This window comes from Botrytis cinerea, chromosome 13, assembly GCF_000143535.2.
Source record: "Botrytis cinerea B05.10 chromosome 13, complete sequence".
Taxonomy (NCBI): Eukaryota; Fungi; Ascomycota; class Leotiomycetes; order Helotiales; family Sclerotiniaceae; genus Botrytis; species Botrytis cinerea.
The window spans coordinates 1,932,284-1,951,564 of record NC_037322.1 but is presented as its reverse complement, the minus strand read 5'-3'; the positions used below and the strand labels follow the sequence as shown (position 1 = coordinate 1,951,564).

The 19,281-nt window shown below is 42.3% G+C and overlaps 8 protein-coding genes across 8 annotated transcripts; 2 read left to right on the top strand and 6 right to left on the bottom strand.

Annotated features, from left to right (window-relative positions):
- Positions 1-86: 86 nt before the first annotated feature.
- Positions 87-1,562, bottom strand: Bcctr3. The gene is made up of 4 exons (XM_001554750.2): positions 1,023-1,562; positions 508-919; positions 322-421; positions 87-251 (listed from the first exon to the last, which is right to left on the bottom strand). Exons 1-4 carry the CDS (start codon positions 1,128-1,130, stop codon positions 218-220), a joined length of 654 nt encoding a protein of 217 aa, XP_001554800.1. The 5' UTR covers positions 1,131-1,562; the 3' UTR covers positions 87-217.
- A 368-nt stretch (positions 1,563-1,930) lies between these two features.
- Positions 1,931-3,132, top strand: BCIN_13g05200 (hypothetical protein). The gene is made up of 3 exons (XM_024696871.1): positions 1,931-2,152; positions 2,251-2,420; positions 2,516-3,132. Exons 1-3 carry the CDS (start codon positions 2,121-2,123, stop codon positions 3,040-3,042), a joined length of 729 nt encoding a protein of 242 aa, XP_024552685.1. The 5' UTR covers positions 1,931-2,120; the 3' UTR covers positions 3,043-3,132.
- A 60-nt stretch (positions 3,133-3,192) lies between these two features.
- BCIN_13g05190 (hypothetical protein) lies at positions 3,193-4,700 on the bottom strand. Its single transcript, XM_001554752.2, has one exon. The coding sequence runs from the start codon at positions 4,349-4,351 to the stop codon at positions 3,470-3,472; it is 882 nt and encodes a 293-aa protein (XP_001554802.1). The 5' UTR covers positions 4,352-4,700; the 3' UTR covers positions 3,193-3,469.
- A 656-nt stretch (positions 4,701-5,356) lies between these two features.
- BCIN_13g05180 (hypothetical protein) lies at positions 5,357-6,127 on the bottom strand. The gene has a single exon (XM_001554753.2). The coding sequence runs from the start codon at positions 6,088-6,090 to the stop codon at positions 5,422-5,424; it is 669 nt and encodes a 222-aa protein (XP_001554803.1). The 5' UTR covers positions 6,091-6,127; the 3' UTR covers positions 5,357-5,421.
- Positions 6,128-6,743: 616 nt separating this feature from the next.
- On the bottom strand, positions 6,744-7,716 carry BCIN_13g05170 (hypothetical protein). Its single transcript, XM_001554754.2, has one exon. The coding sequence runs from the start codon at positions 7,510-7,512 to the stop codon at positions 6,808-6,810; it is 705 nt and encodes a 234-aa protein (XP_001554804.2). The 5' UTR covers positions 7,513-7,716; the 3' UTR covers positions 6,744-6,807.
- A 1,992-nt stretch (positions 7,717-9,708) lies between these two features.
- BCIN_13g05160 (hypothetical protein) lies at positions 9,709-11,011 on the bottom strand (the record flags this gene model as incomplete). Its single annotated transcript, XM_024698325.1, has 2 exons — positions 9,709-10,554; positions 10,783-11,011. The coding sequence occupies 2 exons, from the start codon at positions 11,009-11,011 to the stop codon at positions 10,499-10,501; spliced, it is 285 nt and encodes a 94-aa protein (XP_024552684.1). The 3' UTR covers positions 9,709-10,498.
- Positions 11,012-12,000: 989 nt separating this feature from the next.
- BCIN_13g05150 (hypothetical protein) lies at positions 12,001-13,210 on the bottom strand. The gene is made up of 2 exons (XM_024696870.1): positions 12,663-13,210; positions 12,001-12,605 (listed from the first exon to the last, which is right to left on the bottom strand). The coding sequence occupies exons 1-2, from the start codon at positions 12,808-12,810 to the stop codon at positions 12,286-12,288; spliced, it is 468 nt and encodes a 155-aa protein (XP_024552683.1). The 5' UTR covers positions 12,811-13,210; the 3' UTR covers positions 12,001-12,285.
- A 2,082-nt stretch (positions 13,211-15,292) lies between these two features.
- BCIN_13g05140 (hypothetical protein) lies at positions 15,293-17,690 on the top strand. The gene is made up of 4 exons (XM_001554761.2): positions 15,293-16,208; positions 16,260-16,285; positions 16,338-17,001; positions 17,056-17,690. The coding sequence occupies exons 1-4, from the start codon at positions 15,821-15,823 to the stop codon at positions 17,481-17,483; spliced, it is 1,506 nt and encodes a 501-aa protein (XP_001554811.1). The 5' UTR covers positions 15,293-15,820; the 3' UTR covers positions 17,484-17,690.
- The last annotated feature ends 1,591 nt before the right edge of the window (positions 17,691-19,281 follow it).

The window sequence follows — 19,281 nt, the reverse complement described above, 5'->3', positions numbered from 1 at the left end:
ACCATGTGTGATGGGTAGGTGCATTCGATCCAGGAAGACCTAAATTCATGTACACTCAAATATGCACTCATTATTCAATAAGACTTTGTCCTCTCTTCGACTTCTCGCCGACTATTTTCCTTCCTCGCCCCTCCCTCCGAACTCCGAATCTGAATCACATTATCACTTCATCACCTCATATTCCCAAATAACCTATTCAAAGTTCCTTCTCCCCGATCTAACAACAACTCTCTCCTCTCCCATCATTCTCACTATGTTGGTTGTTAGTTGCGTTTCAAATACCCAACAAAGCATATTCATATCTAAAGAATACAAACTTACCCCTCGTCTACATGTGTGTAGCCAGAAACCTCCAGCATATCACGCGTGAACATTCCGAATCCCGTTATTGCACCTAGTAGGATGCAGATTATGATATATCCTTTTGCAATTAGTATACGCTTCACGAGCAGGAATCTACACTGGAACTGGGCAGAATTGGGATGATGGGATTTTAAACAATCTTACCGTTACTATACATCCACATCATCATCACCGTATAAGAAATGGCAAACTGCATTCCATAAATTACCGCTCTCAAAACTTGCTGCCGGACCTCGGCTGAAATCCGTGCAATGGGCATCCAGTTCCACCTCAAGAATCCAAATCTATCTCCAATCTTGGAATCGTCATTGTGTCCGAGGAGAAGTTTGTCCTCTTCGTCTTCATCGGCCGTGTCAAGGGACTTTTGCTTCTGGGCATGATACGCGTACTTGGAACGGAGATACCGGTCGTAGGTACGTTGATAACGACGGGTTGTTTCGAGGAGTATAGGGAGGAGGAAGGAAAAGAGACAAATGAGGAGGAATTGGATGGATGTGTGGACTTGGAGTGAGGGGTGGAGATAGCAGGTTGATGTGGTGTGGAAGTTGAGGAGCATCTAGGGAGGGCTGGTTTAGTATGGGGGTGGATCGTTTGAGGTTAGGGAATGCATGAAGGGGCTTGATATGTGGGAGAAGTGGAGGAGAGGTGGAGGAACTTACGGACATCTTACAGGGAGTATGGGATAAAGACATGTTCGCAGCGCTGGAAGACATGTCCATACCCATATCCATATCCATTTCCATTTCCATTTCCATATCCATGTTCATCTTGAATTTCTCAATCGCCTTGATAACTTGGCCCAAATCACCACCTATTCTATGAAAGCAAAACGCAAAGTGTATCAGAGAAATCAGGAGCAGACTTATTCAAGATATGATATTGTACGTCCTTTCTAATTTCCAATCCATTCTATGATTAACAGCCGGGATTTCTCTCGTACCTTGCTACCCACATACTGCTCAAACATGCGCAAACACGACAAAATCATGACTATCGCATAAATCGGAGGTCTGATGTCTCAAATTTCCTGATATCGATTAGCCCAGGGCGAACTGTCAACGGGATGTGCCATATAGTAGTATGAACTGTGACGCAAAAGGTCAAATGCGCTCTGGAACTATCGATTACAGTATTTAGTACTGCTACATACCTACTCACAACGTCTCTCAATACCGAAGTAGGAAATCTCCCAATCGACCAAAATGCGCTCAAATTCGCGCAGCGAAAAAGTTGCGCTAATGTGCTCACTTCTCGTAGTAAAAGCTTGGCTTGCAGATTAGGTCTACGGAATGCATTAGTTTGTGTTGGGTGGATACTTGCTACGAGGTACGAATGAGATCTATCGACGAGATGGGCAGTGATGGGTTGGTGAACTGGGGGATTGGTGAGGGAGTTGAGAAGGTTTCTTACTAAGCTGTGGTGTTGCAGAGCAGATGAGGAAAGACATGCATCTGCGTGTAGTTTGGGCTGTGAGTGGAACTTGGGATGGAAATGATATTATATACTTGTGATAGGTATTGCAATTGAAAATGGGTGTTGATTCAAAGTATGAGGTATTGGTAATTGAGGATTTGTTTCTTGGTTTTAGCTACCTTTTGATGTTCTTTCTATTGACATATGGTGATTTAAGTTATCCACTTCCCGCGATACATTCATATTTAGCTTACGAATATCGTCCGAAGCGATCTACTAATGATCACTACTCTATACCCATTGGAACAAAACTTCCCATTCGAATCTCACTGCACCTCATCAACATGCCCGTTATCGATTCCAAAAAATACGCCTGGTACCGTATCCCCACTTCTTCTTTTGTTTCTTACTTTCCGCTCTGCCCTCTACCTCACCCCTATTCACCTTCATTCAACTAATCCCAAGAATCAATAGCGAGCCATGTATCCGCGGGCATAGAGCAACAAAATGTTCGCATACCACTCGACTACAAGTTTTAGTACGGAAGCCCGGACGTCCTATGCAGAATTGTGCACACGAGTTTGGGGCATGTGTTTGTGGGAGAATAGGTGAAGTCGGGGAGGATTGGGGTGCTGATGGTGATGGTGAGTTATTCTTTCCATTGTGGGGGAGTTGGGGGGGGGGGGGGGGGCGGGTGTATTGGTGAAATTCTGGGGTATGACATACTAATGAGAGTAAGGTCCCAAAGAGATGTCGAAATCGGTCGGTTATGACGCGAGAGAAACTTCTAATGTCATTGCTATTATGGGATCGGTAGAGTCCCGAAAGAACGTCTTGAAGACTAAGAGCAAAAAGGAGAAGGAGAAAGTGAAGAAGGGTGGAACAAGTGATGTCCAAAAGAGCAAAGTCAAGAAAAGAGCGAAAGGTCCCACATCATCATCTCAAAGCAACTCATGTCCACCTTCGATATGTAAAGTGTCGGGCCAGCAAGAAGTGATAGAACACAGCAGCGACATCCAACCGGAATCTATCGATGTCCTCGACCCAACATATCCAAAAATACCCATCCCCAGCTCCACATCCATACCCACTATATCGAACTTCCTCCCTACCATCACAACACTGATTCCCCAAGTGCAAGATCATACTATCCTTAGCTCCCAGATGCTGTATAATGATCAATCACCGACTTTGATCTTCCATCAACATCAGAATGATCAGGCGAGTCTTAGAACACCTTTCTCGACTCCATTCTTGCGATATTAGTGAACAAGATTTCCAAACAATACAAACTGAACAATATCGGTTACTTTCCAGGATAGAGTCATGCAAAAGGAAATAAGAATTGAATGTGAAGCTTATATGATGAAGTTCGGAGTGTGGTGGAAACGTAAGTTTTCAGGAAAATTGTGGGGTTGCTAGACTAAGACTATTAGACCATTCTCCGTTCGAATCAAACTGTTATCACAACCCACGAGACGAATAGCGAGTGTTAAAACTATAAATTGTTCCAGTCTTACAATCAAAGCCTATGCAGAAATCTTGTTTTCTGGATTATCAAATACCTGATAAATTCGGATTCATATCTATACTTCGCTAGCCAATTTCGCTATGAGCACGCTGTTGAGGTTTAAAACCACATCAGAAGTTCAAAACACCCGCACGCTTATGGAAGCCAATTGACGTCCGAGAATTATGGCATCTCTGACCTCTCCTTTACTTTCTTTTCCCACTCCTCATCAGCCCTGCAATCTTCGCATATCCTTTTTCGGTCAACGGGACGATAATACCATGGTTGCTTATCAATTGGGCCAGCCATGCACCATCTTTGATGTACATAAGAATTGGCGACAGAGGTCGTCAAATATGCCCGCTCATCATCCGAGAGTTCGACCTTTCTCAGAAGAGATGGGATCTCAAGCTCCAACTCCCATCTAGTCACTTCAAGTTGCCATAATTTCTTGATTTCATAATCTATCTCCTTTTTGAACAATAATTCTCTGTCTACTTCGACTTCAGCATCTCTCGCTTGCGTTTTGATGTTATCTTTCACAACCTCGTAAGCGATTCGTCCTTCATTTCGAGTTTTTCTAATCGAGTTACGTCTCTGCGTCCTTGTGACTTTTCTCATCCGACCTGAATTCTCCTTCAATTCTTCTTCCCATCGCTCCTCACTCTTTGCTTTTTTTTCGTCTTGACGCTTACATTCCTCAAGAACTTCTATTTCTGTTCTCGTCAAATTCTCCCTTTTTGCCCTCAGTATTCTACGCCTCGTATCTTCAGACGCTATCCGTTTATTCGCGCATATATCCAATTTATTCCTTTCTGTATCCCAAGGTCCAATTTTCGATTCTATCGTTTCTCGTACTCTCATACGTCTTTGGCGTCGGCATTCAAGTGGAAATGGGTCCATGAGAGCTATTGAGGAAAGTCCATCTTTCATTCTTTGATCAATTTCGAATTGAGATACGGCTTGAGATGTACCATAATCTGGTATCGACGACCTAGGCAATCGCCCTTCAAATTTTAGCTCGGAGAAACCTACACTTTTTCTCCTCCTATGTGAACCTTCCATTATGTAGTTGAATGTGGTTTGGTGAGTCTATCGTGACTTTGTGGGGCACCAATTGATCTGCTCAAGTTGCGTGTGACGAATTCCTTGTCGTCGGTCAAAAGAAATGCTTGAAATACGTGCAGTGACTCGTATGTGATTTGTGTGGAGAATGGACTATTGGATGTCGTTCGATAGAGTAATGAGCTGGTTTGTGTTCACTATCGGTCGAAGTATTGGGAGATGTATACTCAAGGTTTGAGGATAGGAGGCGCGAGAGCAATGTGTGATATTATATGAAATGCGTCCTAAGTTGGGGCTGAAAAGTTGAAGGCTGCTATATTGATAATCTAATATTGCTTATTTGATGTTCGTGTGTGAGAGGCTGTTCTTAAATACATGTAGTAAATATAGGAGAGAAAACAGGATAGATTGAAAGGGAAAAGAGTGGTGGGGAGATAGAAAGAAAGTACGAAGAGAACTCATACCTCGCGCTTTCCTCTACCATGTATTCCTCGAAGATATATAGGAGGTGCGGCCCTTGACCACACAATGCTCAATTTGGAAGTTCATCACCAATCTGATTTTCGATTGATCCTTCTCTAAATCTATGACTATATTCTCAGGCCTGTACAGAATAGTCCGACGAAAACACAGCCATTTTAATATGACATCTAGACTTCTAACTTCATATGACTATAAAAACAATAGTTCCTTAGAGCCAGCAGGAAGAAATATGATATGTCTCTTGTCAACTGTACTCTGTGCCCTTCATTTGACACCAGTTCCGTACTTCTTCCGGCTTTGCGTCTTTGGTCCTTCTACTCTTATATTTCCCACTGCATCTGCACCAGCAACTCCTCACACTTTTCTTGCTGTCTCTTCCCCTGCTCTTTTCTACTGCATAGCCACACTCTAGAAGACTCATAGACACCAGTCATCAATCACAATCATATCAAAATCACTTAAAGATCTATTTTCAAAAGTAAAAAAGTAAAAAAATTCAAATTCCATATACCAAACTTAAAGTACAGCCATATTCAGAATTCCCATAGGTCCAGCCTACAGAAATCTCGATGAACACACCCATCTCTCTAATTTCCATCATAAACAGCCCTAAGGCTACGTTGCGCTTGTTCTTCCGCCATGTAAGAAAGTGTAGAATCATACTGACAGTCCTCGCAACAAGAGCCTCCTCGATCTAGGAGACTTTGTGATGTCATACATCTCTCAACATGTATCTTGGCATTTCTTGTATTGCTATTTTCTCCTAGTTCCTGCAGCCAACGCTGTTCTTCCGCCTTTCTAGCTACCTCAAAGTTTCTCTCTAGAACTAACATCTCCTGTTCCGCGTCTGCTTCGTTTCTCTCTTGTGTCGCTTTCGAATGAAGTTTAGATGTAATCTTATTTCCCCACTTGTGGGAATGTCGGGCTTGCTGCTGTTGAGCTTTGATAAAATTAAGTAGCCTCTCTGCGGCTTCGTCTGTCGCCTTTCGCTCGGTATTCCATGATGTTCTTCTCTCCCTTTCAATAGCGACACGATTCTGCATTCGTCCAGCGTGTCTGGCAGCTTGTCTTTCTCTTTCTATCATTTCCTTGGCCTTATGGGCGGGCGGCTTGTTCGCTTCCTTTCTTCGCTTGTTTGCAAATGTCTCATTCTCGATGTCGTTCCATGAGCGTTGGGAGCCTAGGAGAGAGCCTGCATCGATACCTGGATTTGGCGACTTGAATGAACTGGCGTTGCCTCGGAGTCTATCGGCCATAGTGTACTGCTGTATGTAAGAAGAATTTTAATATGTCGAAGAGTTATGTAGACTGGAGTTAGTTTCTTGAAGCAGGGGACTTGGAAGCTTAAGTATTGACTAATCGAGTAAATTATGGGTAATATTGAGGTACATGTTGACCAGGGTATGAATGTGTGTATTTATGATTCCGAGTAAGAAATCATTAATGTTGTTCATTGGGTGCTCCGTGGTCAGATAGATGTATGAATCAATCCCGTACAATCAATATCTGTTGTTCAAACGACATTCACACAATGAATTGTGATTTTACAAGAAACTTTTGAACAAAGAACTTTCATTGTCCAAGTAATTCTAGTACAATCAGTCTTTATTGCACAAAGAATTTTCGAACAATCGATCTTGTTGTACAGAAAATAACCATTCAACATTTCTCTGTTATAGGGCTCTTTTGCACAATAGACTCTTATTGTACAGTCCATCCCTGTACAACGAAAACATACTATGTACCGATAAGTCTCGTACAATGGAGTCTACGACTACGCGGTCTGTCCTCCCCCTACCGCCCCCGTCAGGTCCCCCTCCCCGATTCTCGCTTATCCTGTCACAGATAGTCACTTTAGGGTCACGTAGAGCATGTGATCAATATCCCTCCTAAATTAAAAGCCACGCATTGATTTTCTAATATCTACTTCCTCATAGAAGGATTGAAAATAGTACAACAAATGTTTTATGCCCTTAGAGTCCGAGCCTGTGGACCTCATTCCAGAAAGGTCCAGTCTCATTCTCATCCTCACAGTCCATGCAGTGTGCACCTCTAGAGTTGGGCTTTTGAAGACTGGGAATGCATCTTGAGAGATGCCTCTTTCTAATATCGTTGTTGATAGTTACGAGGCTTTGACGCGACCAAGTAACACCGTCTTCATCGGGTCCTGTGTTTCGATTGTCGTAAGAGTCTGCAACCTCCAGCTCTTCCACCCAGCGGTTGGACTCCTTTTCCCATGCCTCTTGGAGCTTCTGATCTCTATCTCTCTTTTTTCTATCTCTCTCTACCTTAGTAACATTCCATTTTTTCTCCGCCATAGCTAAAGCGTGATGTTTCCGGTCTCTATCATAAACACATTGCCTAATCTGCTTTAACTCCTGGGCTTTGTTCCATTCATTAGCGTTTCGTATTTCCTTATCTTCTAATTCTTCTGCCATCCATTTTTTGATTCTGTGCTCCGACTCGTTCATTTCAAACCACCATGGTGTGCCCCTATTACCCTCAACTACCTCTCGGGCTGCGCTCCATCTTTCTTTTCTACTTCTACGCTCCTTCAACTCCTTGAACAATCTCTCTCGGGATCCCTGGTCGCGGTGCTGTTCTTCAGCTCCTCTCGAGCCATTATGGCCATCGTGCCGATGGCTTGAATGTCTGTGGCGGTGATGTCCTGTCATCATAAATAAATCGAATTTGTTGTTTAGCCTTGGTAACCGAGTGTTAAGAGTCTATGGTTTGAGAGATATAGATACTCTAATACCTTTGGCAATATATTCTATGTCAGTACCGGCAACTAAACGTATGGGGCATCACATACCAATCTAGAATCTTGTGATAGTAGAAGAATATGTAAGCATGTGATGTAATAAGTGATAATGGATTTCGATGCAACCTTTTAGACAACAATATGTAAAAGAGAAAGGAAAAAAAGCAAGAACCAAAGGAAAAAGAAAGGGTATAGGTGTTCTAGTTGCGAATAGACTCATAGGTGATGTGATTCCGGTACTCATCACAAACGAATACAGTCATCGAAATCACTCAAATTCCATCCACAAAATGACTCTTTACATATTCCACACTCATCCAAGTTCCCTTTGGGAAATAAAGAATCATTCCGAAAAAGAATTATGCCATCGAAAAATTACCACAAAACCAATTCTCGACCATCAAACATTTTGCGGAAACATCATATCGAGACGTCAAACACTCATATACCAAGATATATCTCAACACAATAATCTAACCTGATGTAAACGACACAATATCACCCAACATCCATCCACCAACTCAAACCAAGCCATAAATCTCTCATCCCCATACAACAATCCGAAGTCCATGCTTCAAATAACTATCAAATAACGAAAAAACACCATTCAAACTATTGAAACACTAGACTTCTATCAACATATCTTACATACTAGCGTAAGGGAAAAGACCTCCAAGATGTGAGTCCTTTGAAGCGTTTTACTAGTCGGCTATTGCTATTCTTCTCACTATGAGTCCAAAATAATTCTGGAACGGCGAAAGAACATCACCCAAAAAGATCTCTCAAGGAAAGTACCTTCTGAATTGAATTGTCAATTTGCCATGATTTGAAGACAGCTGTTCTCGACCTTAACTCTCATGTACGTGTGTAAAATTACAAAAGATCGATGTGATTCGGATGACGATTAAACAAAAACTACACAAGTGACTCGCATTTCTTCCTATCTCCAAGAGTCCTCGATTAGGATTCTTCTCCTGGTGGCATCAAGCTGTTTACCATCCCTTAAGATCACCTATCCTGGTAGCTTAGTGATAGCATAGAATTTGCAATCTAAAAAAAGAAAAACACTGCGACTATACAATCCTGATAAAAATAACTAAGCTATCAAAACCTTCTCAAATCCTACACCAAAGTCTTTTTTCTGCAAATTCTCTTTCAAGCAGGTCCAGCAAACATCCTTAGGTACTAGTATTATGAATCTTTGAGCCTGCACGTTTATAACAGTAGCTGCTAACCTTGCGAGCCAGTTTCCCGTAGCCCTCACTACCGAAAGAGAATCTCCATTGAGAGTCAAAACCTCATCCCAGTTATCTGCAGCGACCAAATCATCTTTTTCAAAAATTATGGAATACTCGGCACCGCATGCTGTGTCGTTCTTGTCTTTGTTAGCTCGACAAACTACGCGAGATAGACGAATGCTTTCCAAAGCCGCCATTATATCAAGATCTGCTATCCATCTATCACGATCAAATAGCTGAGCTATAGTCTCGACCAATCTGACTGGTCTGTCTATGATCTGGCCATCTTTGTTCATATCCAGGCTTTGTAGTGGCATTTCGTATCCGCTGAATGACAGGTGTATTGAAGTACCAAGTAGATTCTCCTCGAGAACCCCTCGAAATGGCTTGTAATCGAGGTTCCGCTAATTTTCGACTCCTGGTTCCAAGATTTTAGGATTAGCTGGTGGGGTTAGAAGTGAAAGCTCAGGATAACCGATACTTCCAGGGGCACGTTGTATCTCAACTCCAGTGGATTGTTCATATGGATCGCACAACAATGGACTCGTGACAAATATTGAATTTCCCGAAGAAATGGCGAAAACTTTTTTTAAACCTTAGGGATTTAGGCTGAAGGTACCCGACTCAAACATAGAAATACAGACAAAAACTTGTGGTCTCGAAAGTGTAAGCCGCAAAGAGGATGTAGAGGTAGATTCTGTTATTGGTATCCATCGTGCTGTGGTTAAAGATTGCTCAACAATCTTACTTTCGATCATTGCGATCATTGCATCTTTCCATTCCTACATCATACTACGATATGTTTCAGACTCATTGTTGACTTCCAGTCCAGAGGCATCTGTCATACGCATCGCTCTGCTTTGCTCTTTTACCTTGACCAAATCAGCACTCTGTATCCAGGCACGCGCACTGCTATCCCAATCGGCTATTTCTTGCCGTCTAATCTCTTGCTGGGCAGCGCAAGCCGCAGTAATAGCCTTCATTTGATCAATGGTATTGGCCATTTTTTCTTCGATTTCTCCTTTGCGCTTTTCTATCAATGCCATTCACAAAGACACCGCTTGTGGTCCAGTGAAAATCCTTGCGATCATGCAAGGAAGTAAGTGTATCGCTACGGCTCCATCTCCAGAAGTGACTGCTGCCCATATACTAGTTGAATCCGCGCCGACATGCTTCGAGAAGAGACCATGCCGTGACCGTTCTGTAGGATTAAATCGTTCGACTTCGCACAGTTGCGAAACTCTTGTACCATAAGCACGGAAAAGCGCTACAGCTATAGAAGCCTTGCCGTCAAATAGCGCCCCTAACTTTCGCGCTGTTTTGTGAAGCCCTTCAGCCTCAGCATCGTGCTTACGTGCACTATAAATGTTATTCCCGACGCCCTTATACTCTATAGGGGCCTCCAATTTGATCAATGTAAAATCTAGATTCAAGCTCGAAAGAGAAAAAGTGGTCTCGTTCTGTAGCGTTGCAACACTGGCAACGATTTTTGAAATCGCGCTTCCGACGAAGGCCATCGCCTAGATATTGATATTCTTATATAGTGTCTGATTAATATGGTTTTCCGAATGCGCTGTATATTCTTGCTCATATGTGTAGTCTATTGCACTTGTAAAAGTATCAAATTTTTCAGCTCGATTTTGCGTTGTATTATCACGGAGTTCAATCCTCCGTTACTGTAACGTTGCCCACGTTCGACGGGGGAGATGCAGATAATACTATAATTAAGCCTGCTAAGTTAATGGATTTTCCTACGCATTATTTTTCTAAAAGAAATTCAAACAGGTGATAACAAACTAAATGAACTTTGAAGGAATGGTTTCTCCAAGGCCGAAATGCATCTACTGCATGGAATTTTCAATACGTGGCTTTGATGTCGTTCCTAGGATTTCATGCTATCACCTTTCATGTGAAGACAATAACTTCCTCCCGGCTATGCCTCTTACCTCGAATTGTTCTTGGACCATAAGTGTTCATAGATGGTGCTGGTTCAACTGGCTCCACAAGTGTCACCATCGTTAGAATCCGAGGACTTCTTTCTCTGCCATGCACGAAAGCCATTAATCCTGTAGTCATTGGTGCGACGAATCTCGGTCCGTTGGACGATCTTGAACCATTTTTATTCCATGTTGTTCCCCCAAATCCAATGCTAGAGGCATGGCTTGCGGAAGCCATGGAGAATCTGGATAACGACAATTGGCCTGCTTTGACAGAGTATGCTCGACTGGTAGAAGGACATGGAAGTGTCTATGACTTGCCCGTGGAAACGAACGAGGTGGACGAAAGTAGACGGGAAGCGTCTCTAGAGATAACGCCGATTTCAGAATCGAAGTGGTGATGGAAGCCGATTCATGCTGTTAGGATAATGCAAACATTGATAGGATTCCCATCTACTAGGATGGCTATTGAAAAGTTACCTGGTCAAGTAGAGTCAAAATATGGTTATTTACAACACCGAAAAGGCCCTCCCCTCCATAAAGCCCTGACCTCCTCCCAAGCTATTTTTAGCTCCTCTCCCCTTCCCCACTCCATTGCACGTGACATCCTTCAAAAATGAGTCATAATGGCTCATCATGAATCTTATTAATGCATCACCACCGCACATCCAAGCTCAACCAATCAAATCAAAGTATTTTCTCTCCGAAACGTCCATGTATCAAAGCATAATGTTTTGTTATGGGGAAAAAGGGGGAAATGAAGAGCATGGAGAGAGGAAAAGTGAAGGGGGGTTTGAGGGGAGTTTGGTGAGGGAAATGAGAGGGAATGGAGAAAATGAGAGGAGAGACTTGTTATTACAGAATATGCTTCTTGGGTACGGAATCATTGGGGGTTGATGAGCTAGAATGGTACATATGATCAAGATACCTAGGTAAACATTACAGAACAGGAAGAAACATGTGAGATCAGAGAATACCGTGATATGTGTTCGACGTGATGAGCTGTAAATATTCATTTCGACTCATGATGAGGGATGGTGATGGGATATTTCTCATGAGTGTTCTTGTGGTTGTAGATATTGGATATTGTGTGTAGGACGATATGTATATGTGATATAGATGTTATATATAATGAAGCATGGAAGACATAATGATGATTGAATGCACGAGAGATGTGAGAGTGTGAATCACCAAGTAGATTGGATTGGGAAGACATATGAAAACTCATGAAAAGAAGACGTAAGTACTCCTAAATTATTCCAGACAAGTGCATTTGAGACTATGATTCAACTTTTTTTTTTTGCCGATATGAGTGATCAATCTGCTGGTCCATGAAATATCGAACCGACATCGTCTGAAAATCTCACTTCACATATCTTTCATATCTTAAACTTTGTTGTCACGAATAGCAAACTGATGATGGTGAATGATGATTCAATTCAGGTATCGATAATCACGCCTATCGAAGCAAATAGCACCTCAGAATTCCATCCATCCTTTTCAAACCGGATCCTAATTCTTTTTACTCAACAAACTCTTCAAGATGTCCGTCTCACCCTCCAATTTCGCAACACGAACTTTCAAGGCGTCTCGTTCTCGTTCAACTTCTTTGAGTGCAGCCTCGAGGCTACTCATTTGATCGACGCGTTTTTGTCGATATCGACGAGCGGCTAAGGTGTTTAGCTTGCGTTTCTCAACTCGTGATATGGTGGATGAAGAACTGGTTGGAGTTTGAATTTTGGGAGAGGGAGGCGAATTTGGGGATGAGTGAGTTGGCGAGGATGTTGATTTGGGGTTTGAAGAGGAAGGGGAGGATTGATCAGTGGATATTGCTGTTGAGAACATGTTAGTAGTGTTATATAATGTCAACAGCGGAAATGAAAACATACCTCGATGAGTTTGATGATCGATAACTGAATGGGATTGAGACATATGGCCAATGGATCCAACATCCGATTGACCCAGGAAATCATCATTACCAAGAGAAGCACCAGCAGCGATGGGGAGAGAAGAATCGAGCACGAAATCCTCTCCCATTGACGGATCATTCCATGCAGGGAGTTCGAAAGAATCGGTTTGAGGCAAGTACCAATCAGGGGAATTCTGGAAAGATACTTGTTGAACGGGGGCTGTAAATGCATCAAGAGGAAACAAAGAATCTGCTGCCGAGGAAACAGAACATTGAGCATTCACATCGAAACCGAAATCATATCCATGGAACAATGGAGTAGAACTATGATCCCAAGTCGAAGAACTCTGGAGATCAAGGAAACTACCCGTAGAACTAGACTGATTGCTGTGGTGCGAAGAATCCGATGGTGGATTGGCGTCCGGCGCCTGCTGTTGTTGTAGCGGCGACCGGCATTGTTGTATAGTTTTCTAACGGGCCTTATGACCCGTGGGTAAAATTCTGGATTATCGAAAGACAATAAATGTCGTGGTTGAATCAAGAAAGAAAATCAAGAAGTGAGAGTGAAGTTGAGTGCCTTTGTAGTCCGTCACGATAAGCGCTAATGATGTTCTCCACTATTTTGACTCTCAATGATAGTTTTGATTGGTGGCGATGGAGTGTGATGATTCCTTTGCTCTGATTCGACCTTTACGATCATTTATCCAAAGCACGTGATTCCACCTCCAGCGAGACAAAAAACCCAGAACACCAAGAATGTGTATTCTGTTTGATTATCATCGTTTGTATGTAAATACGGAATGCAAATATTCCGAAAGCTTTGGGTGTGTCGATTTCTATGTTTTGAGTATGAAATTCCCCCCTATATTGACATTCTTGTCCAAACCCAAAATATCACTTATTCAATATCTGGCTTTCGTTGCGTGATTTGATATACCGCTTTTCCTCAACTAAATGAAATCTAGGTACTAAGTACATTGATTAGAACCGGAGAATTACTTACATCTCACATCTCACATCTCCCAATAATGACTGCAGCTTGGTGACACCCTGAGCTCAACAAAATAGCAACTGCATCCACATATCCCGTGCGAAGTTTGGATAAATTTGCCGGGCTGGGTTTCAAAGGGCCTTTCAAACCCGGCCAAGACGACCACTTTTCGTTTGCATACGAAAAAATTGACTGTCTCGGCCTGCCTGTGTTATCGGTAAGATTCGGCCCCTTCGCGCAAGAGAACATCGGCAATAATTCTAAATGTTTCACGGGGCCCGAGTGGTTGAACGTTTTTGAATGCCGATAGAAAAGCAACTTCGCCGATCTCAACGACATAGTTCATGCGATGATCCGGGAAAGTTCCAATGAGTCTCCTGCAAAATAAGAAATAATAATAATATTGACGACCCTTTCTTGAACTCCAATCCACCACTTCTATCCTCGATCTGCCTTGCTACTGGCCTCATGCCGGACCTAAATTGCAAGGACGCAATAAACTGAAAACGGAAAATCAAAGCACGGCTTTGCAAACAATCCAGGGAAAAAGATCGCATGTAGACAAGCCGCCTTGCTCAAATCAAAATACATACGAATACATCAACTCCCACTGCTCTCGAACCTTGTCCGAGATCGTATCCGTGGAGAAGGATTGTCTTTCGGCAGTAATCCATATTTCGTTCTGACTATTGAATTCCGGACTGTCCGAACGAGCAACAAGAAAAGCAACGCGAATCGTTTAGTTCAACTCGGCTGTTGCTGAAAAATCAACAGAGGCAAATTGCATACAGAACTAATCTGGCGTAAAAAACCGAATCAGAATTTGAAGAAAGAACGGAATATTCGAATCTTATGAACCCCTTGATCTTATTCGCCTCGAAGAAAGATGGTTTTTACTAGCTCACCACTACCGAAGAAATGAATCTCGCCACCAAGAAACCCTAATGAACTCGTACTGCTGTCCAGTCGCATCTTCAGTTGAAGCCTACTACGTATGTGTATGAGCCTAGTCTCGGGAATTCTTATGCACATTGTGGTGAAAATCTTTCTTAATAAGGAATTATGCAATATAGAAAGATACGCAGGCTCTCTTCCATGGCCAGGAATACTCCGTAAGGTTACGGCCAAAATTTGAAATGCAGTAATTTATTGTCCGAAGAACTAAGCAGATTTCGGCCATAATCTATTCCTGGTCAGGGAGCCGAAGCAACAGGGAAATCACGAATCAGAAACTTGAAACCAAATTAGTCAGCAACCGAGGCAATCCTGTATTCATCACTTCGTAATCTGACCAACCAAATCACAAAGATCTCGCATCCCACTTGGTAACTTCGTACACAACCAACATGAAGAATCACCTTGATGGCGCCAGCTTATGATCAGTGCATGTTGTCTTCCACTATTACGGATAGCAGATATGTCCGCCTCAATCAAGCCATCGTGGAGATGGGCTCACTGCCACACTACCAAAATGGGATGAAACGAAATCTTAACGACACCAATAGGAGGAACAGGAAACGTGTACGTGAGATCTAAGATGCTCAACATAGTCGTACAACACAGTTACCGGCAAGCCAGCTAGGATGATAAGTGAGATCTGATACACAAAATGAATTGTTGGAATTCTTCAATGATACCCTGATCCCCTCCAAGCGATTGAGGCAAATCACTCTCCCTTGATGCGTCGTTTATGGGGCATCCCATCGCAACAAGGATTCCTTCGACCCATGATCAGATCATGATTCACTCGTTATTGAACGAATGAGTATCCCTGACATATGAAAGACAACGTCTTGTGGGTCGTCGAGCAAAATGAATAGCAACAAACCAAGCATTGGTTGCGTATTCAATCCTTTCAATTCTTTCAGCATCTTCAAATCTCAAATCTCAAACCTCAGACTTTGACGCAAACGCTTGGTTGAATGGTCCGAATCCGTAAAATAGATTCCACTCACAATCAGCCCCCTCCACTGTTTCAGCTGTTCTAGGAACTTAGCCTTTTCAATGCTTATATTGTCCATTCAATAAGCTTCGACCTCTTCAATCTCTTCCTCTAAATACCGGGAAATATCTCCAAATTCATCTCATTGCTTCTCCATCTTAAGCCTCATCTCATCTTTTCAACCAACCCTTCAACCCTTCCTTCAATGGCCTACCATGGCCTCCTCTTCGTTTTCATCGTTGCAGCTTTTGTTGTGAATAGAATCACGAAGTACATTTCTGCAAGGCGATTTCAGAGAGCAAATGGCTGTAAGCCAGTTCACAGAATACCTCAACGCGAACGCATTATAGGATGGGATATGTACAAGATTCAAATCAATTCATCCAAACAGAAAATAAGACTGAAAACTGGATTTGAAAGATACAGGGACAATGGACATACCTTCGTGCTATCGATGATGGGATTCAATTTCTTCAACACCATCGAACCAGAAAATATCAAGACACTACTATCGATCAAGTTCAAGGATTACGACTTAGGAGGAAGACGGATAGCTTTTGCACCTCTTCTTGGTGAAGGAATTTTTACCACAGGTTTGTCATGTGATGGTCATAATTTCCGTCTTATAACTAACCTCTGTATAGATGGGGCACAGTGGGAACATTCAAGGGTATGATATGGAAGTGTCTATCCAGATTGTCTAAATGCTAACTTACTATCAGGCTTTGGTACGACCAAATTTCAACAAATCTCAAGTAGCGAATCTTAACATCTTTGAAAAACACGTTCAAATCCTCTTCTCAAAGATCCCTCGAAATGGAACAACATTTGATCTTCAATCATTATTCTTCAAGTTGACTCTTGACACGGCTACAGACTTTCTTTTCGGTCAATCAGTACATTCACTCACCAGCATTGAAGGCTCCGAACAACAAAGTTTTGGATCATCATTTGACCTGGGTCAGATGAAACTAGAAAAACGATTTTCAATGGGCAAACTATCAAGTTTCATGCGCGATTCTGAGTTTGATGAAGCATGCAAAACCGTACATTCATTCGTCGACAAAATCGTCCAAGATGCCCTATCTAAAATTGATGCGAAAGAAGAGAAGGCCATAGAAGGCGGTGGAGCTGGGAGATACGTTTTTCTTACAGAAATGGTCAAGGCAACAAAAGATCCTAAGCAATTGAGAGACGAATTACTTAATATTTTACTCGCTGGTCGAGACACAACTGCAAGTTTACTCAGCAATACTTTCCATGTTCTTGCGCGCAGACCAGATATTTGGGAGAAGTTACAGGCAGAGGTTGACGAATTGGGTGGCGAAAAACCGGATTACGACACAATGAAGGGCATGAAGTATATGAAATACGTTCTAAACGAATGTAAGTTTCCATTCCCAAACTCTCTATCAAATTATATCTAACACTCGCCGATAGCCCTCCGTCTCTACCCTGTCGTTCCTGCCAACGCCCGTTTCGCCGCCTGCAACACCGTTCTCCCCGTCGGCGGCGGTCCAGATCGCAAATCTCCTATCTTTATTCCCAAAGGATCAGCCGTCGCATGGTCAACTTATACTATGCATCGTCGAACCGATATATATGGTCCCGACGCAGAGGAATTCCGACCGGAGCGTTGGGCGCCGGAAGAGGGATTAAGACCTGGTTGGGGATATCTTCCATTTAATGGCGGACCGAGAATCTGTGTAGGACAACAATTTGCGCTGGCGGAAGCGAGTTATACGATTGTGAGACTTCTACAGGAGTTTGCGAGGATAGAAGATAGAGATGGAACGGTGTGGGGTGAACAGCTTGCGTTGACACTTTGCAGTGCGAAGGGGGTGCAGATTGGGTTGATCCCTAGGTAGGATGGTGAGATGGAATAGAAAGAGGAGAAGTTTGTATACGATGGATTAGCATATTGGGATACTGGATGTATACATATACCGGTTGGGGTTTTTGCACAATGGAATGGGTAAAATAAATGGAGATGGCGCATGCCAAATAATGACTCCTAGTTTAATGAATGGAATGAATCGAAGTTTCTTTTTGGGCGCTTTGAATATATTTTCCCATGGATTACCTCTGAGCCATGCATAACTAGATTGGGTGGCTATTTACTATTCTTCAAGTGAAAAAGAATCGATTAGTAGATGGATGAATGAAGAACCTCCAAGTTGGGAAGATTACGTAATCACCATTCACTCATCACCCTATCTATCTATCTACAGAGTACCTATCTACTACCGATATATCAACCAGCGCCTCAGATCCATCCATATAGTATAAATATCACCTCGCCCATCCCTTTTTGACCAAACGAACAACTCCATAAAGGGCACCTTTTGGCATTACCAAGAATTGGCTTGATTGTCTGATTTTGGATGTATTCATTTATTGCAGAATTCCGGAAGACTGAGAATTGGGGGTTTTTTTTTGCTTTTTCTTCCAGATTTTTATTTTCTTGCTTTTGAATTCGAGTTTCAGTTTGATTTTTTGCTTGTGGTGCCGGTGATGAGGAGGGAAAAAGAAGTTGATAAAAACAATGTTTTCGTCATCATCGTCGTCTGATCTTATTCTCCCTCACCGCCAATTTTCCATTTCCCTATCCATCCATTACTGTCATCAAAAACTTTGAGATTATGAGCGAGACTTTGTCTGGTTTGTGAACATGTGTTGCCTTGGATAGTTACGTACGTATACTGGGAGATGGAGATAGTAGGTCAGGGTTGTGATCTAGCGGGCGGTGAAGTTTTTGTGAAGGTTACTTTTCTAGAAACGGCTTTTCATCTTTTTTTGGCTGTTATTCAGAAAGTGTATGAAGAGATTAGTCTGGGGGAGATTAGCGGGTGTTTTATAGTTTAACTCAGGGCGAAGTGAACCTGAATGGTAGACGAAGCTGAGCATGATGGAAGATGGAGTAGACTGGGGTGATATATCAATCCATTTATTTGCTTTCAAATATGCCATTAAGGAATGAATATAGCTCATGAACCCTCTAGGCTTTATGTTTTGGTTTTTGTATACCTCTCACACTTGTAAAAGTGTCTCTTCTGTAGCTTTAGAGATTTTTCCAACGTGCAATCGAAAGAAACTCATGCAGAAGCAGGAATCAATCTCTCAGAACTGCAGGAATCTTCTCGCCTACTGAGTTTGGTGATGAGTTCTAAGTTGAATTTGCGGTTGATATGAGACGGGTATCTGTTGGGCATTGGTGGTGTTAAACTTTCACTGTTTTTGAGTGGTGGTTAGGAAGTGCTTTGTCATTGTTTCGGATCTTTATGGTGTGTTGTTGTCTAGAATAACTGTGAAATATCATTTACAAGTATCAGCAACAAAAATTCACTACAAGATAATTCCACAATTCAAGCCTTCGAGACTATACTTGCGCTAAGTTAATAACCCATGACATCCGAGAGTCGTAAGATTATGATCGAAGGGCGCATTAAATTTTTGCAGAAATCTGCATGTATTCTTATTGTTTGATTTTTCTGGCAAGAAGATGGTGGTATCTTTATAGGGCGGGAAAAGCTTCTTCATGATAGAATGAGAGAGTAGAAGATTCGAAGTTATGGCGATGTGAGTATTCTGCCTCCACGGTACAGAGAGAGTCCACGCTGGATCCACAAAATATGTATGATCTGAGATACCTGGGTATATAAAAGT